Consider the following 16,372-nt stretch of genomic DNA (forward strand, 5'->3'; position numbering starts at 1 on the left):
TGGCACAGAAAGCCTAAGAATTCACTTAAATTTTACCAACTAAAATGTTTGGATTTCAGAGGCTGGACAGGTGACTCAGCAAGAGCTTGTGCTGCTCTTGCAAAGGATGTGTATCAGACAACTCAGCCCCACGGGAAACTCAGGTGCACAGACAAACACATACACAGAACAAAAATAAAATCTTTTTAAAAGAAAATAATAAAGCTGGTCGTGGTAATAAACACCTTTAATCCCAGCACTTTGGAGGCAGAGGCTTATGGATCTCTGTTCCAGGCCAGCCAAGGCTACATACACAGTGAAATACTGTCTCAAAAAAAAAAAAATCTAAATAGGGAGCTGGAGAGATGGCTCAGAGGTTAAGAACACTGCCGCCTGATGTTCCAGAGGTCCTGAGTTCAATTCCCAGCAATCACATGGTGGCTCACAACCATCTGTAATGAGATCTGGTGCCCTCTTCTGGCCTGCAAGTATACATGCAAGCAGAACACTGTGTAATAAATAAACATTTTTTAAAAAAACTAAATTTCTGAATTTTGCATAAATACATGAAATTTTCTTTTAACTCTATGATAACAATGTAATGGTCACTCAAACACTCAAAAATGTTGTTTTGATTTTGCTGAAATCATTTCTGGATTTATTCCTAATCATATACTCTACATTTCCTATTTGTAGCAAAATCAACACCGTGATTAATAAGTTGTTAGTAAAAAGGAAATTTAATATACAGCCAGTGAGCCAGTGACTCACTCTGTGTGTCTCCCTTTGTTTTTATTTCTGTACTGATGATTTCTGAGTTGTAGGCTTTCTTCTCAGAAAAGCAATGATAGGAGCTAGAGAGATGACTCAGAGGTTTAGAGCACTGGCTGCATAAGTCAAACCCCTGATAAATAGAGACAAGGCAGGAGAGTTTCTGTATGACTTTGGGAATGAGTGTGACTGTTCTGGAGTTTTCAGAAGAGTTTGTTTTTGCTGTCTTTTAAATTCTGACATTTAATTACCCAAACAGGTAAGGCTTGTAAGAACCATCTGCCTGCCGTGCTTTATTGTTCTGTATATTCTTAGAGCAGAACTCCATGCTTTAGTCATTTACATGGGTATTCATACCTGGAATCCTACCACTTGGGTGATGGAGGCAGGAGGATCAGGAGCTAAAGGCCAGCCTGAACTATATGAGATTGTCTCAAAAAAAAATCTGAATGTGTCAATATAATCCTGTGATTAGGAAAGCCTCCATTTGACATGCCTACAGCGTGATATTTGCATCCCAGCACTCAGGAGGCAGAGCCAGGCGGATCTCTGAGTTTGAGACCACTCTGGTCTATGGAGTGAGTACCAGGACGGCTAGGACTGTTACAAAGAGAAACCCTGTCTTAAAAAAACAAAGAAAGAAGAAGAACAAAGAAAGAAACACGGATAAATTCATGGCAGTGATGTTGTTACTGTATTTTTTGTGGATTTTGTTTGTTTTTGTTTTGTTTTCATTGGCTGAATAATCAGCCCACTAAAGATAAGTAGATTTAAGCACTGGTCTAATAAAATTAATTCAGTTTTATGCTGAGGATTTGAGTTAGCAGAATAAAATTCTAGACTTATTTTTAAAGGGTCTAGATGGTTTTGAAATTCTAGGTTAGGGTAGTTTATTATCTTTTGGTTACATTTTAGGTCGATCAAGCCCTCAGTTAGACCCTTTGAGAAAAAGTCCAACCATGGAACAAGCAGTACAGACCGCCTCGGCCCACTTACCTGCTCCAGCACCTGTTGGGAGAAGGAGCCCTGTACCAACCAGGCCTTTGCCATCTACCAGCCAGAAAGCAATAGACAACCAAGAGCACAGGCGAGGTAGAGCTGAGCTGTTTACTGTTCCTGCACTGATGATCACTCTCCATCTCCTCATTTCATTAAGAGGGTTACTTTATGTGAACGACCCTAGCAGGTTTAAGCTGAACTTTATTTTAATAGTGTTCGGTCTTTGAAATTTCATTCAAAGTGGTGGGAGTGTGTGGGGTTTTTTGTTTGTTGGGGTGTTGTCATCTCCATTATAACTTTGTGGAAAATTTTGGGTATATATTCTGAATTGATTTGTCACTTTGCATGTCTCTTTCTATAGCTGAAGTACACAAAGTCCCAAGGCCAGAAAATGAGCAGCTCAGGAATGATAGCAAGAGGCAAATAGGTAAGTTACCTGGCTCTAGCTGGTTTGGGTTTATTTGATTGGAGGGGTTTTGTGCTTGCTTGCTTGCTTGCTTGCTTGCTTGCTTGCTTGCTTGCTTGCTTGCTTGCTTGGCTGGTTCTAACAGGTCCTCGCTGTATATTGACTGTCTTGGAACTCTACATCCCAAGTGCTGGGATTAAAGGCATGTGCCACCACACCTAGCAGCTACCTGGATCTGAAGGCCGTGTGCTGTGGATCTCAATGGGGGAAAGCATTTCAAAGAAATGCATAGTTGCTATAAAAAGAAAGGTGGGAATTGTTGACTACAGAGGACTGACCCCAAGGCAGCGGCTTGTTGTGAGTCTGCACATGGGGCAGACTGTTGCTGACCTCCATAAAAAGACAGACCAGAAGGTGAATATCAGAAGTAGGTGACATCTTAGGAAGATGTAGTTTGGTTAATTGTATTCTGCCGATATCTGTTTCCTAGTTTTGCTAGTACACAGTTGGGAAGGAAGCTGGAAAATGGACTTTTAATACCATAATGCACTTTTTTTATTTTCTTATGTCTATATTTAATTTTTCTGAAGTACTATTTTTCTGGAAAAGACTCTTACTTAATGATACACAGTTGCCTTTGGATTTGGGGGATTATGTACATGTTCTTGTGGATGTATATGCATGCAGGTACATAATGCGTGTATGTGCATATGGGGGTAGAATTTAGAGGGTAATATTTGGTGTCTTTTTGATTACTCTCCACATTATTTTTGAGGGAAGCATCTCTCACTGAACCTGGAGTTCATTAACTCAACTGCTGGCTGATCGTTGAGCTCCAGGGATCCACTTATCTTCAAAAGTTGAGTTTTTGTGCTTGTGTGTCAGTGGGCATGTGTACAGAGGTCAGAGGTTGACATCAGATCTCTTCCTCAATCACTCTTCATCTTAAATACTGAGGAAGGCTTTCTTACTTGAACCCTAAGCTTGCTAATTAGGCTAATTTAGCTAGCTGGCTTGCTCCAGGGATCCCCTGTGTCTACCTTCTAAGAGCTGGGATCATAGGTGTGGGCTACCATGACCGCCCCGCAGTTGTATAGCAGGGGAATGTTACCCTCAGCAATCCTCTGCCCATTGAATTGTTTTTTAAGTGTATATTGAGTGTTTGCCTGCATGTATGTATATGTGTATAATTGCCAAGTGTGTACCTGGGTGCCCACAGAGGTCAGAAGAGGGCATCAGATCACTTGAAGCTGGAGTTACAGACAGCCGTGGACTGCCATGTGGGTGATGGGAATCCTAGGTCCTCTGGAAGATCAGCCAGTGCTCTTTACCTCTGAGCAATTTCCAGTCCCCAAAACAAAATTTTCTTTTTAAGATTTATTTCTTATGTATACAGTGTTCTGCCTGCATTGTATGCCTGCAGGCCAGAAGAGAGCACCAGATCTGTGGAATTGAACACAGGTCTTGGGAAGTGCAGCCAATTCTCTTAACCTCTGAACCGTTTCTCCAGCCCCCTTCTTCCTTTTTTGTATTTAAGGCACCAGCAAGATGGCTGACTCTTTAGATAAAGGTGCTTGCTGCTAAATCTGATTAAATTAATGCTTTTTTTAAAAAGTATTTAAATATCCAGAGTTTGTGTGTTTGTTTGTTTGTTTTGTTGTTGTTGTTTAAGACAGTGTCATGCAGCCCAAGCTAGTCTGGAAATTACTGAATAATCAGGGATGGTCTCCAACTCCTGATTCTGCCTCCCAAGTGCTGGCATTGTAGGCATGTGCCAACAGATTTAGCCCAAAGATTTTTGCTTTTTATTTTTAAATTTGTTTTGTGTGAATGAATATTTTGCCTGTAAGCATATATATATATATATCTCACATGCTTGTCGGATCCCCTGAAACTGGAGTTACATATAGTTGTGAGTCACCTAATCTGGGTCCTGGGAACCAAACCTGTGTTACCTCCTAAAAGCAATGAGTGCTCTAAACCCCTGAGCTAGTTCCAGGACAGACCAAAGCTACAGAGAAACCCTGTCTTGAAAAACAAAAACAATCAAAACCAGGATAAACATGGAAGTAGCTCTTGTAGACCAGGCTGCCCTCACAGAGATCCGCCTGCCTCTGCCTCCCGCGTCCTGGGATTAAAGGCGTGCGCCACCACCGCCTGGCTTCTGAGCTGTCTTTTTTTTTTTTTAATTGCGAAAAGGAGAAAAAAAAACAAGTTTCCACCTCCTCCCAGCCTCCCATTTCCCTCCCCCTCCTCCCACCCTTCTCCCTCTCCCCCCACTCCTTTCCCCCTCCCTCTCCAGTCCAAAGAGCAGTCAGGGTTCCCTGCCCTGTGGTAAGTCCTAGGTCCTCCCCCCTCCGTCCATATCTAGGAAGGTGAACATCCAAACTGGCTAGGCTCCCACAAAGCCAGCACATTAAGTAGGATCAAAACCCCGTGCCATTGTCCTTGGCGTCTCATCAGCCCTCATTGTTCGCCATGTTCAGAGAGTCCAGTTTTATCCCATGCTTTTTTAGTCACAGTCCAGCTGGCCTTGGTGAGCTCCCAGTAGATCAGCTCCACTGTCTCAGTGGGTGGGTGTACCCCTCGTGGTCCCGACTTCTTTGCTCATGTTCTCCCTCCTTCTGCTCCTCATTGGGACCTTGGGAGCTCAGTCCAGTGCTCCAGTGTGGGTCTCTGTCTTTATCTCCATCCATCACCAGATGAAGGTTCTATGATGATTTGTAAGATATTTGTCAGTATTGCTAAAGGATAGGGTCATTTCAGGTTCCCTATCCTCGGCTGGCCAAGGAGCTAACTGGGGACCTCAGCTTGGGCACCTGGGAGCCCCTCTAGGGTCAAGTCTCTTGCCACCCCTAAAGTGGCTCCCTTAACTAAGAATTGTGGTTCCTTGCTCCCCTATCCAACCTTCCTTTCTCCCAATCCTCCTGTTTCCCCAAGTCCCCCCCTCCTTCCCTTCTACCTTTTCTCTCCCCATCTCCCCTTACCCCCATCCCACCCCACCCCCAAGATCCCAATTTTCTCCCCGGCAATTTTGTCTACTTCCCTTAGCCAATGAGCTGTCTTTTTTTTGTTTTTAATATTTATTTATTTTATTATGTATACAATATTCTGTCTGTGTGTCTGCCTGCAGGCCAGAAGAGGGCATCAGACCTCATTTCAGATGGTTGTGAGCCACCATGTGGTTGCTGGGAATTGAACTCAGGACTTTTGGAAGAGCAGGCAGTGCTCTTAACCGCTGAGCCATCTCTCCAGCCCGAGCTGTCTTTTTAAATAAAGCACTGTATAAGAACTTTTCATTTTCTTTTGTGGTTATTGATTTAATGAGGTTTTACATTTTCTTTGGCAATATTTAATATTTAAAAAGCATGTTTTTGTTCATTTCCAGTTTATTAATGGAAAATAAAAGCTAAAACTGTTCCAAGTTAAAGCATAGTAGTAACATATAATCACCTTAATTTAGATGGCGATTAGGAAGTAATCTTTGTATTTATTGTTAGGCATCTCAGTATGCTGTTTTTAAGTATATGAGCACACATTTCACTTCTACTTGTTTGGGGTGCTCTCTCTGTGGCCTGGGCTGGCCTAGACCCCCTGGACTGAAGAGATCCTCCTCCTTCATCTCCTGGGTAGTGGCTTACTGCTTTCTGTGTGGATTTTTATGTTTTGTTTGTTGTGGAGTAGTTACTATATTTTAAACAGGTGAATAATCTCTTAGAATAATTACCATATTTTATCATGCAAAGTTATGTAAGAAGCTGTAGAAATGCCTCAGCGGTCAAGAGTGCTTGCTGCTCTTGCAGGGAAATGTCTGTTTCCTAGCACTAAAGCTGGCATCTCCTGCACCCCTTTCTGACTCTGCAGGCATGTACATACACATATATACACGTAGTCTTTTCATAAATCTTTTAATAATACTTTGTTAATAATAAGTAAATTTATCTTCCTTAAACTCACCACCTGTGTTGGAGATAACTCTCAATGGTAGAATGCTTGCCTAGTGTCCAGAATGCCTTAGAGCCAGTCTCTATTATCACAAAAATAAACAAAAGATAACTAAAAAGCTTCACTACCCTCATCCACCACTAAGGGTCACTAACAGAACAGTTTTCTTACAGGTTCTCCTTGGATTTTACATTCTTTATGCGGGACTTTAAGGTGAATCATGCCGTTTCCTGGAGTGGAACTGAGTTGCTTTTAATAATAAAATTGAATGTGTTAAAAGACCTGCTTATCTAGACTTAATGGTCTGGATCTGTTGCTTATGGTTGTTTTTTCTCAAACTCGGTTTGCTATTCCTTAGCAAACAGTGAGCACAGCCCTGTTACCTTGTAGTCACTTCTGATTCTTGTCAGTATGTTGCACAGTTCATAGAACTATTCAGTTTGTACTTCATTGACTTCATCGTACTCTGGGTTGTATTTTTTTTTTAAGTTAAACTCACACTAAGTACTATTCCATATTCTATTTTTAACTTAGTCACACATGTACTGGTTGTTTGGGTTCCCAAGTTTTCACTATAAATTATACTACTTTGTATTACTTTATCACATCTCAGTGACTGAATGAGATCCTGTGGTGGTGTTGTAGAAAGAGAATACATAGATCTGGAAGACTTGAATAAGTGGAGCTGCTTAGAGGAAACAGTGAAAGCAGGAAGTGCTTGGAACCAGTAAGGACTGGTGCTTCTCTTGTCTGTTGTTTATCTGAATTGTGAGAAAAGCATCTTTTCCTGCAGTTTGTGCAAATTAGTGTTCACTTATGCTCTTATGTACTTCTTATTTCCTGTTATCCTTTCCACAAAGGACCTGACACTTTGGGTATGGGGTACATGGCAGAAGGAACAGAATTTCTAGAGACTATGTTTATATAGTGAAGAAGGCTCCAGATCTGTTAATTATACATCTCTTTGTTATGGTCTTCATAGACATAACTGTATAAAAATTACATTAAAAACTTTTATTTCTATTTTTTAATATATATACTAACTTAGCAACTTTCTCTCTTTTGGGGGGGGGGGTCTCTATAGCTTTGTAGCCTTTCTGGAACTAGCTCTGTAGACCAAGCTGGCCTCAAACTCACAGAGATCCACCTGCTTCTACCTCCCGAGTGCTGGGATTAAAGGTGTGTGCCACTAGCAACTTAATTCTTTTTGGTATCTTTTTGACATCAGTTTGTTTGTTTGTTTTTCTCTGTGTATATGGGCATGTGTATGCTGCAGTGCACCCATAGAGATCAAAGGACGACTTGCAGGAGTTGTTTTTGTTTGTTTGTTGTATTTATTTCTGTATATGTGCCATTGTTCAGGTGTGTCAGGGTACAGATGTGGAGGTCAGGATAACTTGTGGAATTCAGTTCTTTCTTAGCATCATATGGGTCCCAGGGATTGTACACAGGTCATCAGTCAGGCTTGACAGCAAGCTCCTTTACTCATCGAGCCGTCTCTCCAGCTCCAATTTCAGGGGGGATTGTTGTTATTTTAAGATTTTTTTTATATGTGTATGCATGCTTTAATTGCATGTATGTCTGTGTATATGTGTGCCTAGTACCTGCTGAGATCAGAAGAAGGCATAAGTCACTCCCTGGAACTAGAGTTTTGAATGGTTGTAAACCACCATGTGAATGCTGAGAACTAAACACTGATTCTCTGCAAGAGGAGCCAGTGTTTTTAATCATTAAACCATCTCTCCACTCCACCCCCCATTTCTCATTTATATAAAAATACATACATGTTGTACATATAGAGACCTTTATATTGTAGATCGTTTCATACAAAGACTGCAGTACTGTCCTAAACCAGCTGCTACATGCTGAATATTTGTTATATTCTTTCTTGCGTAGTTCCAGGTGTTCCTTCTGTTCCAAGAAGAGGACGTGGGGGCCATCGAGGTGGCAGGGGAAGATTTGGTATTCGTCGAGATGGTCCAATGAAATTTGAGAAAGACTTTGACTTTGAAAGTGCAAATGCACAATTTAACAAGGAGGAAATCGACAGAGAGTTTCATAATAAACTTAAATTAAAAGGTAAGTTTTTATTTTTTTAATCAGAAAATAATTATTATCTTTGAGGTGAAGATGTTTTGCAGCTTGGATGTTGAGAATCTTAACTTGCATGTTTTTCGTTAGAAGATAAACTTGAGAAACAAGAGAAACCTGTAAATGGTGAAGATAAAGGAGACTCCGGAGTTGATACACAGAACAGTGAAGGAAATGCTGATGAAGAAGATCCTCTTGGTCCCAACTGCTACTACGACAAAACTAAATCCTTCTTTGACAACATTTCCTGTGATGATAATAGGTACAATCTTTTCATGTGCTCTCAGGGCATTGACATGTAAAATATTTATGACTTCAATGAATTTATAAGATTTACTGTTTTTATTTTATGCGTTATAGTGGTATTTTGCCTGCATGTGTGTCTTGTCTGTATCATCATGTACATGCAGTGCCCACAGGCCAGAAGAGGGCATCAGATTCCTTGGAATTGGAGTTGGAGAAGGTTGTGAGACACTATGGGAGCTTAGGGTTGAACCTAGGTCTTCTAGAAGAGTAACCAGTGCTCTTAACTATTGAACCAACTTTATAACCCCCCACAATTGATTTTTGTAATGATTTTTTTCTTTTCCTAAAAGAAATTTTTGTTGATAAGGTTTTTTTGGGGGGGAGGGGGTGTTGTTTGGTTATTTGTTTGCGTGCACACATTCTATAGAGTGGATGTGGTAGCCAGAGGACAATTTAAGGGAAATCAGTTCTTTCCTCTTAGCATATTTTTTTCCAGGAATGGAACCCAGATGTCAAACTTGCTGGCAAGCACCTTTATCAGCTGAGCCATCTCACCAGCCCAAAAGTTTTAAAATGATATTTTTTCTAAAACAGTAAAGGTTGAGAATGTAGCTCAGTAAAGGAATACTTTCCTAGCATATGCGAGTCCCTAGGCTTTATCCTCGTAACACAAAAGGAAAAAGAGGCACATGCACAAAACTGCAAATAATTTTAAATAGTAAAAATAAATAAACACATAAAGGGACCAGGAATAGTGACACACACCTTTAATTGGGAGGCAGAATGGGTGGATCTCTGTGAGTTTGAGGCCAGCCTGGTCTACAGAGTGAGTTCCGGACAGGCCTTACCGCGCTACAGAAAAACCCCGCCTCAAAAAACCAAGAAGAAAGAAAAATAATCATGGACTTTAACCTATAATCCCAGCACTTGGGTAGGAGGTGGAGTCAGGAGGATGAGGGTTCAGAGCCAACTTACTGTTATGGGAGATCTGTCTTGAAAAGAACAGCTTATACTTTTGTAAGGATTTAGTTACATTTAGATACTAGTTAAAACAGAAGCATTAGTTTAGCATATAAACCTTTCCTTTGTGTTACCCTGTCTGCATTGTAATTCAAATGAAACCAAACCCAGATGGAAAATGTTTCTTCAGAATTGACTCATACAGTACAGTCTGTCATATTAGAGGTCCAGAGCCCAGCACAGTGAGTGAAGGGCTACAGAAGCCATACTGTCCACATCACATCACCTTTGTCCTGACTGCAGCTTGGTGCAGTTTAAGCGTGGATAGGGAGCCTGCTAGGCCCAGCGTCTACTGTAACCACACAAGCTCTTGCTGGGTTAATTGCATCAGGTCCAATTAGGAGCTAGGATACCGAGGGCCTCCATCTCCTAGCTTCTCTAAGACAAGACTTTCCTGCCAACTCTGTCTTCCTTTCTATGGGTCAAGTGGAATCTGCAAATTCTCTCAGTCTTAATTATCTTCATATTAAAGTTTTTATCAGTTGTATTTATAAGAAACTAGACTCTGTATCATGTGAAAACATACTACAGAAATGTATCGGGCTTGCGTGCCAGGAAGGCTTGGAAGAATTTACATTAACTGTTTGTTTTGTTGTTAATTAATTTTGAGAAATCGATGAAATTTATCCAGAATTGGGGCTGCATAGACTTGCTGAGGGATCCACTCTTTGAGCTAACTCACTAATGTCCATCTGCTCTTAATGTTCAGAGACAGGAGACCAACGTGGGCTGAGGAGAGAAGGTTAAATGCCGAGACGTTCGGGATCCCGCTTCGTCCTCATCGTGGCCGTGGGGGCTACCGAGGCCGAGGGGGCCTTGGCTTCCGTGGTGGCAGGGGACGTGGCAGTGGCCGAGGAGGGACCTTCACTGCCCCTCGAGGTTTTCGTGGTGGATTCAGAGGTGGTCGTGGGGGCAGGGAGTTTGCAGATTTTGAATATAGGGTAAGTATAGCAACATGCTGTGGGATTGGCCTTCAGAACATTTTACTTGTATCTGTTTGGGCAGAATTATTTTTAAAACATCAGAATAACTTTCAATTTAACTTCTTAGAGAATATACATGATTAGAATATCTATTTTAACAAAAAAAGACCATAGTTTCTTGACTAATGAATGAAAAAGAGCTCGGTTTGGTGGTACAGGCCTTTAATCCCAGCACTAGGGAAGCAAAGGCAGATGGGTCTCTGAGTTCAAGGTCAGCCTAAGAAAAAGAAAGTGCTCTTGAGTACTTCAAGGTGGCATCAGGCTAAGCAGAGTTAGAGTGCTGCCTGTAGCCTGACTGCTCTTTCAGCCCAAGGGAGTTTAGAAGGCTGGTGGTTTTTGCCTTTTTACTAGAGCTAGGAGTTCAGATTTCATGAACCAGTAAAATCTCTTAGACCCGCCCCCCCCCACACCCACCCCCCAAAAAAAAGAAAAGAAAAAGAAATACTCTGGTAGCTGCTGTGTTATGTTAGTGTTACCTTTTTTCTGTCTTTTTAAAAGAAAAATTTTTAAGGGAAACACTAAGGAATACTAAAACTATACAGTTTTAAAAAATGACTATTGCCTTTATTTCATATTACTAGATTTTTGTACTTTAACACTTTGCTTTAAGTCTGCACATCTGAAAACGTTGGTGTTCACATAGTAGTGAGTGAGTGACAAGCACGGTGCTGCATGGTTCTCACACGCTGACTCAAACCTTGCGGCAGCTCTATTATTATCTATGTCTTACAAAGGAGACAGATAGAGAGATATTAAATAACCTGCCCAAGGTCACAGAACCAGAGAGGGACGACACTGAGTGTTGGGCCTAGCAGGTTGGCTCTTGAGTCACTGCTCTTAATATAGGTTTGTAGAGAACTCACTCGGCTCTTGTTTTCTTATTATGGCATGCTCTTGAGAGCCCTCTGGTATACTGGCATTCACCAACAGCTGGAGAAGAATTCCATTACTCTATTGGTGTGCTTTTGTGTGTAATTTATCTAGTGAAAGATGCCAGTCATTTAAGGAACTATCTTAGATTTTTGACAAGAAAAGAAAAGAGGAAAATTCTGTTATACAGAGATCTACTGGTAAAAGCAAAAGAGTTGCAAAGGTTTGCTGGCTTGAGTTTTCTTGTCTGATTTTTATAACTAGCTATTATTGAGGGTCTCTGTGGAAGATCAGTATTGATGGATTTGGGGCCAGGTATGTTAATTTTAATGTCTTGGATATTGTGCTGAGACTGCTCAGAATTAGCTTTAAGTCATTAGCTCCTGTTACCCAGCTGTGCAATTGCAAGACCCCTTCAGCTCAGGTTCTCACTCTGTAGACTGCTCTTGCTTATCTGACTTCTCTTAGAGTTGCCAGCTCCCCCATACACAACTCAGTTCTTTGAGCACTGGAATAGGTATTAGTTTGGGAATGAATGTAAGCAAACTTGGTTTAACAGACAGAAGTGAAGATAGGACCATGGAGAATCAGCCAAATCTGATCCTCTCTTCTACCTCACCCTGTGAGGTAGGTGATTGACCTCTGAGAGGTATAAACTTAGTGTTAGACTGGGTTCTAGCTCCTAGCAGGACGCACAGTGATTCTAATTCTACCCCAGTTTTTACTAAGAATAATGGTTTACACATAAACTTTGTGTCCTGTACTGTTTTTCTTTTTGGAGAAGGGGGATATATGGAGTGGGGTATGGATGTAGTCGGCTTTGAGCTCAGGCTTCTATGAAGTAGCTTCAGTCACCATGGTGGGTGACTGAGTCTTCCATTTCTTCAGAGAGGGTCCTGAGACAATGAAGAATCCGAAATGGGGGCTGGAGGTGACCCAGTGGTTAAAAGTGCTTGCTAACTTCCAGAGGACCCAAGTTTGATTGTCAGTACCCATGTCAGGCAACTCAGACCTGCCTGTAACTGCAGCCCCAGGCGGTCTTCTGATTCCACAGCCACACACACACACACACACACTTTTTTAATTGGGGTGGGGGAGGAAGAATCTGAAATGACTCTATCTCTTTCCTCCCCTTTTATTTCTCCTCCCTCCCCTTACTCCTTCTCTCCCTCTCTTTCGCCTGTCTTTTTTTTTTACCCTTTCAGAAAACCACGGCTTTTGGACCCTAAAAGGTCTGGATTGGTCATACTGCTTTCTGAAAGGTAAAAAAAGAAAAGAAAGAAATTGGGAGGTGTGAAGGTTGGTTTGGTGGGGGACAGAAGGTTCATTTTTAGTTCATTTGTTTCCGTGCCAACTTGTACTTTGTCGTACGTGCTTCAGTTTTTTAGTAACACTGTACAAATAATTTGGTATTGTACACTCAGGTGAAGTTAACTCTTTCAGCTAGGAATTTCTTGTCCTACTGTTGGGTTGTGTATCACTAAAGATTAGGCGTTGTGCAGGGTATGGTGGTGCATGCCTTTAATCCCAGTTCTTGGGAGGCAGAGGCTGGAGGATCTCTGAGTTCTAGGGCAGCCTCAGCTGTTACACAGAGAAACCTTGTCTCAAACCCTCACCATCACCACCACCAAAAAAAAAAAAATGTGTGTGGCTATAAGGGGGATTAACTCCCAAGAGCCACATGGATCCCAAAACCCATGGATGCATACGTCTCTTATCAAACAATGTTGCATTTACATAGACCCCCATCATATCCTCTTACCTGTTTGTGGGGTCTAGAAATTGAACACAGGAGTTCACCCGTGTTGCTCGGGTGCTTTATGCTGGGCTTCACTGCTAGCTCCTGTTTTTCCTGCCCTGCAGATTACCCCTAGCACAGTCGAGTGATGCGACTAGAGCGCACAGTTGTTACACACTGTTGTGCAGGCCTAAAGGGGAGAGACAAGATTTCTACATGCTTTGTACAAATGCAGACACAGAAACACACATGCCTAGTTTATATCACTCCTAAAGCCCGAGGATGCAGAACCCAAGGACTGAGGGTAGCAGAGGTCCTGACTGTACTGTATGTAAACTTGAGTTTAGGGTCAGTTTACTGGTTATAGTTTCTCATTTTTCCAGTCAAGTTTCGTTTTCAAGTTTATTTCAAATTTAAGAGTTGTTTGGTGTTTTTAATTTTTAAGCTTACAAAGTTTGTTTTTTTTTTTTAAGGCCTGGTCTTATGTGACTTAAACTAGCCTTGAGCCTACTGTATAGTAGGGCTACATGTTTCTCTTGCCTCCATCTCCATAGTGCTGTGATTAGAGGCATGTGCCACCACCACAGTTAGTTTACATAGTGGTGGGGATAAAGCCAAGGGCTTCATGTATGGTGGGCCAGGACTCTAGGTCTAGAGAGACAGCTAACAGTTAAAGAGTGCTTGCTGCGTTTTCAGAGCTCAGGTGTGGGTCCCCTGTAGCTGCAGCCCCAGGGACCCCGTGCCCTCTCCTGAGCTCTCACATGTGCATGCATACACAGATGATCAAAGGAAAAAGAAATATATTTGAAAGTTATTTTTAAAAAGTAGATTTATAAATCCAATAACACTGCTTTCTCCTAGCATGCAGGTTTAGAAAGAAATGTTATGTTACCTTCTGGATTATTATATTACTTGGTAAAAGATGTCAAAATTTAGGAATTTAAGAAGCTTATTTCAAAAGAGTTTTATGAGTAAATAAATGAAAGTTAAACTGTTGTGTTAAATTGTTAGGGTAATCGAAGGCAGTGAGGTACCCCCATATTGCAGAGTGGCCTGCCTGTCAGTCCAGCCACTGCTACAATCTCTGCTGACTGGAAAACCCACTCACTGTCAAGGGTGGAACTTAACGCAGTGTTTCCAGAAACCAGGGAGACAGAGTTTTTTTCTGTGAAAATAAGAGAAGGATATTTAAAGTAACCTAAATAAACTTAGGCAAACTAAGAAAAAAGTCTTATTGTTTTTTGGGGGTTTTTTGTTGTTGTTGTTGTTGTTGTTGTTTTTGGTTTTTCGAAACAGGGTTTCTCTAGCTTTGGAGCCTGTCCTGGAACTCGCTCTTGTAGACCAGGCTGGCCTCGAACTCACAGAGATCTGCCTGCCTCTGCCTCCCGAGTGCTGGGATTAAAGGCGTGCGCCACCACCGCCCGGCGAAAAAAGTCTTACTAATGAGCCTTGGCTTAGAACATGAACTAATATTTCTTTTCCTTTTTAGAAAGACAACAAAGTTGCTGCATAGTCTACAAACAAGTCTTTGAAAATAGGTGACTCCTAGCTCTTCCTGGTCCTGGAAAGTGGTTTCAGTCTTTGTGAAGATGAAGAAGTGAAGTTGCTGTCTGTCTGTCACCAGCACTGGGTTTATCTGTTTGTTTTTCTGCTTCATTTCAAAGCTACACTGCAGTTGCTTTGAGGCAGAAAGGCTTGACAAGAGCATAAGTGTGTGTGGAGTAGCAGGAGGTCATGGTCCTTGCTTAGAGTCGAACTCCAGCGAGCTGAGTGGAACTGCTAAGTGTTTTCTCATCACTGAAAGGATTTTCTTATCACTAATTAATTGTATTCGGTGATTACTTCGAGTTGCCTGCAGATAGGCCGTAATACTGTGTTTTGAGCCACAGAAGGTTGTGTGTGCGTGCGTGCGCGTGTGTGTATGTGTGTGTGTCTGTATCTTTTTCTTTCTTTTTGGAGATCCTATAATATGAGGTAGCTTATTTCGACACTTAATTAGGGTGCTGGATGGTAGAATTTTGTCAGTCAACTATGTACACACAGGTAAATACTGTTTCTTAGGCAAAGGTAACTTTTTTATATAGTTGTAAAATTCCATTATATTCCATTGCCAAAGAAACATTAAGAACTTTGTATAGCTGTATAAAAAGCAACTAATTTTTTAAAAAATAAACGTTTAAAGTCAGCAAACATACGTGTCCTTGCAGAAGTCGGTGTGCTAAGGAGTAGGACTGTGGGTGGGTCCTTTCCCCTTGCTTTCCAGACTTAAAGGGTTTTGATTGTTTTTTTTTAATGTTTGGAACATAAATAAAGATTTGATAATTTTATTCCATTATCTAAAAAGGATAAATTATTCGTGCATAGTGTATGGACTTCATTTTGTAGCAAATCATTGAATTTGTCCAAATAACAGATATTTTCAGTGTATGAATGTAAATAATCATAAATGAGAATGTACCTCGCTGTATTTTCAAATAAGTAACTTTCCCCCTTTGTAAGACATTAAAACTAGGCATCAGTTGACCTGTTCCTCCTGCTATGCCTGGAATTCTGTTGCAATGACACTGACTCCTGTTTTACTTCAAGAAGATGGAATTTTCAGAACCGTCTTGCACCTGTAAAACATCACTAACACAGTCTGTGGGCCTGTGACCCACTGATGACTCCATGTACACGTTTGTTGCTAACTGTAAATTACTAATAAATCTTTTTTGATATTTAAGCTATAGTGGAAAAGATCTGGCCACTTTGTGTTTTTGACGAAGGCCATGGAATAAAGGGATCCAAAGATTTGACTACTTTTATCTACTTTGATTCTTGTTACTTTTCTCATTCAGTAGTGATAAAGGTATGGGAAATTGTACTGTAGGAGAGTCAGACTAAGTGTTGTTGGAGGAGCTAGCTAACCCCCAAAATAATCACACAGAGACTGTATTAATTAAATTACTGCTTGGCCCATAAGCTCTAGCCTCTTATTGGCTAACTCTCACATCTTGGTTCAACCCATTTCTAATAATCTGTATGTCACCACAAGGTCATGGCTTGGCTTACCCGAAAAAATTCAGCATGTCTGACCTGGCAGCTCCATGGGGGTTCAACTCGATCTGCTGCTTTCTTCCTCCCAGAATACAGTTCAGTCTTCTCTGCCTATCTAAGTTCTGCCCTATCACGCCAAGCAGTTTCTTTATTGATTAACCAGTGAAAGCAACACAAATACTGAAAGACCTCCTACACCATTTAAGGATGGTTGATTATTTTTTAATTTTATATCTTTTGTATAGCTTAACAAGGAGACGTTTTGTAATTTGGCTTCATTGTTGAGAT

General features: G+C 41.1%; 1 protein-coding gene across 6 annotated transcripts in view; it reads left to right on the plus strand.

Annotated features, from left to right (window-relative positions):
- Lsm14a (LSM14A mRNA processing body assembly factor) overlaps window positions 1-15,843 on the plus strand; it is a 54,601-nt gene extending 38,758 nt beyond the window's left edge. Inside the window, exons 5-11 of one of the 6 annotated variants that reach the window (XM_075984575.1) lie at window positions 1,666-1,842; window positions 2,111-2,176; window positions 7,997-8,179; window positions 8,282-8,453; window positions 10,167-10,398; window positions 12,516-12,572; window positions 14,538-15,843. In XM_075984575.1, the coding sequence (XP_075840690.1) occupies window positions 1,666-1,842; window positions 2,111-2,176; window positions 7,997-8,179; window positions 8,282-8,453; window positions 10,167-10,398; window positions 12,516-12,539 (854 nt within the window). In that variant the 3' untranslated portion in view covers window positions 12,540-12,572; window positions 14,538-15,843. The remainder of the gene's footprint in view (window positions 1-1,665; window positions 1,843-2,110; window positions 2,177-7,996; window positions 8,180-8,281; window positions 8,454-10,166; window positions 10,399-12,515; window positions 12,573-14,537) is intronic. The other 5 variants (XM_075984589.1, XM_075984597.1, XM_075984583.1 and 2 more) reach the window with 5 other exon arrangements.
- Window positions 15,844-16,372: the final 529 nt, after the last annotated feature.

The sequence above is a fragment of the Microtus pennsylvanicus genome, chromosome 1 (genome assembly GCF_037038515.1).
Source record: "Microtus pennsylvanicus isolate mMicPen1 chromosome 1, mMicPen1.hap1, whole genome shotgun sequence".
Classification (NCBI taxonomy): Eukaryota; Metazoa; Chordata; class Mammalia; order Rodentia; family Cricetidae; genus Microtus; species Microtus pennsylvanicus.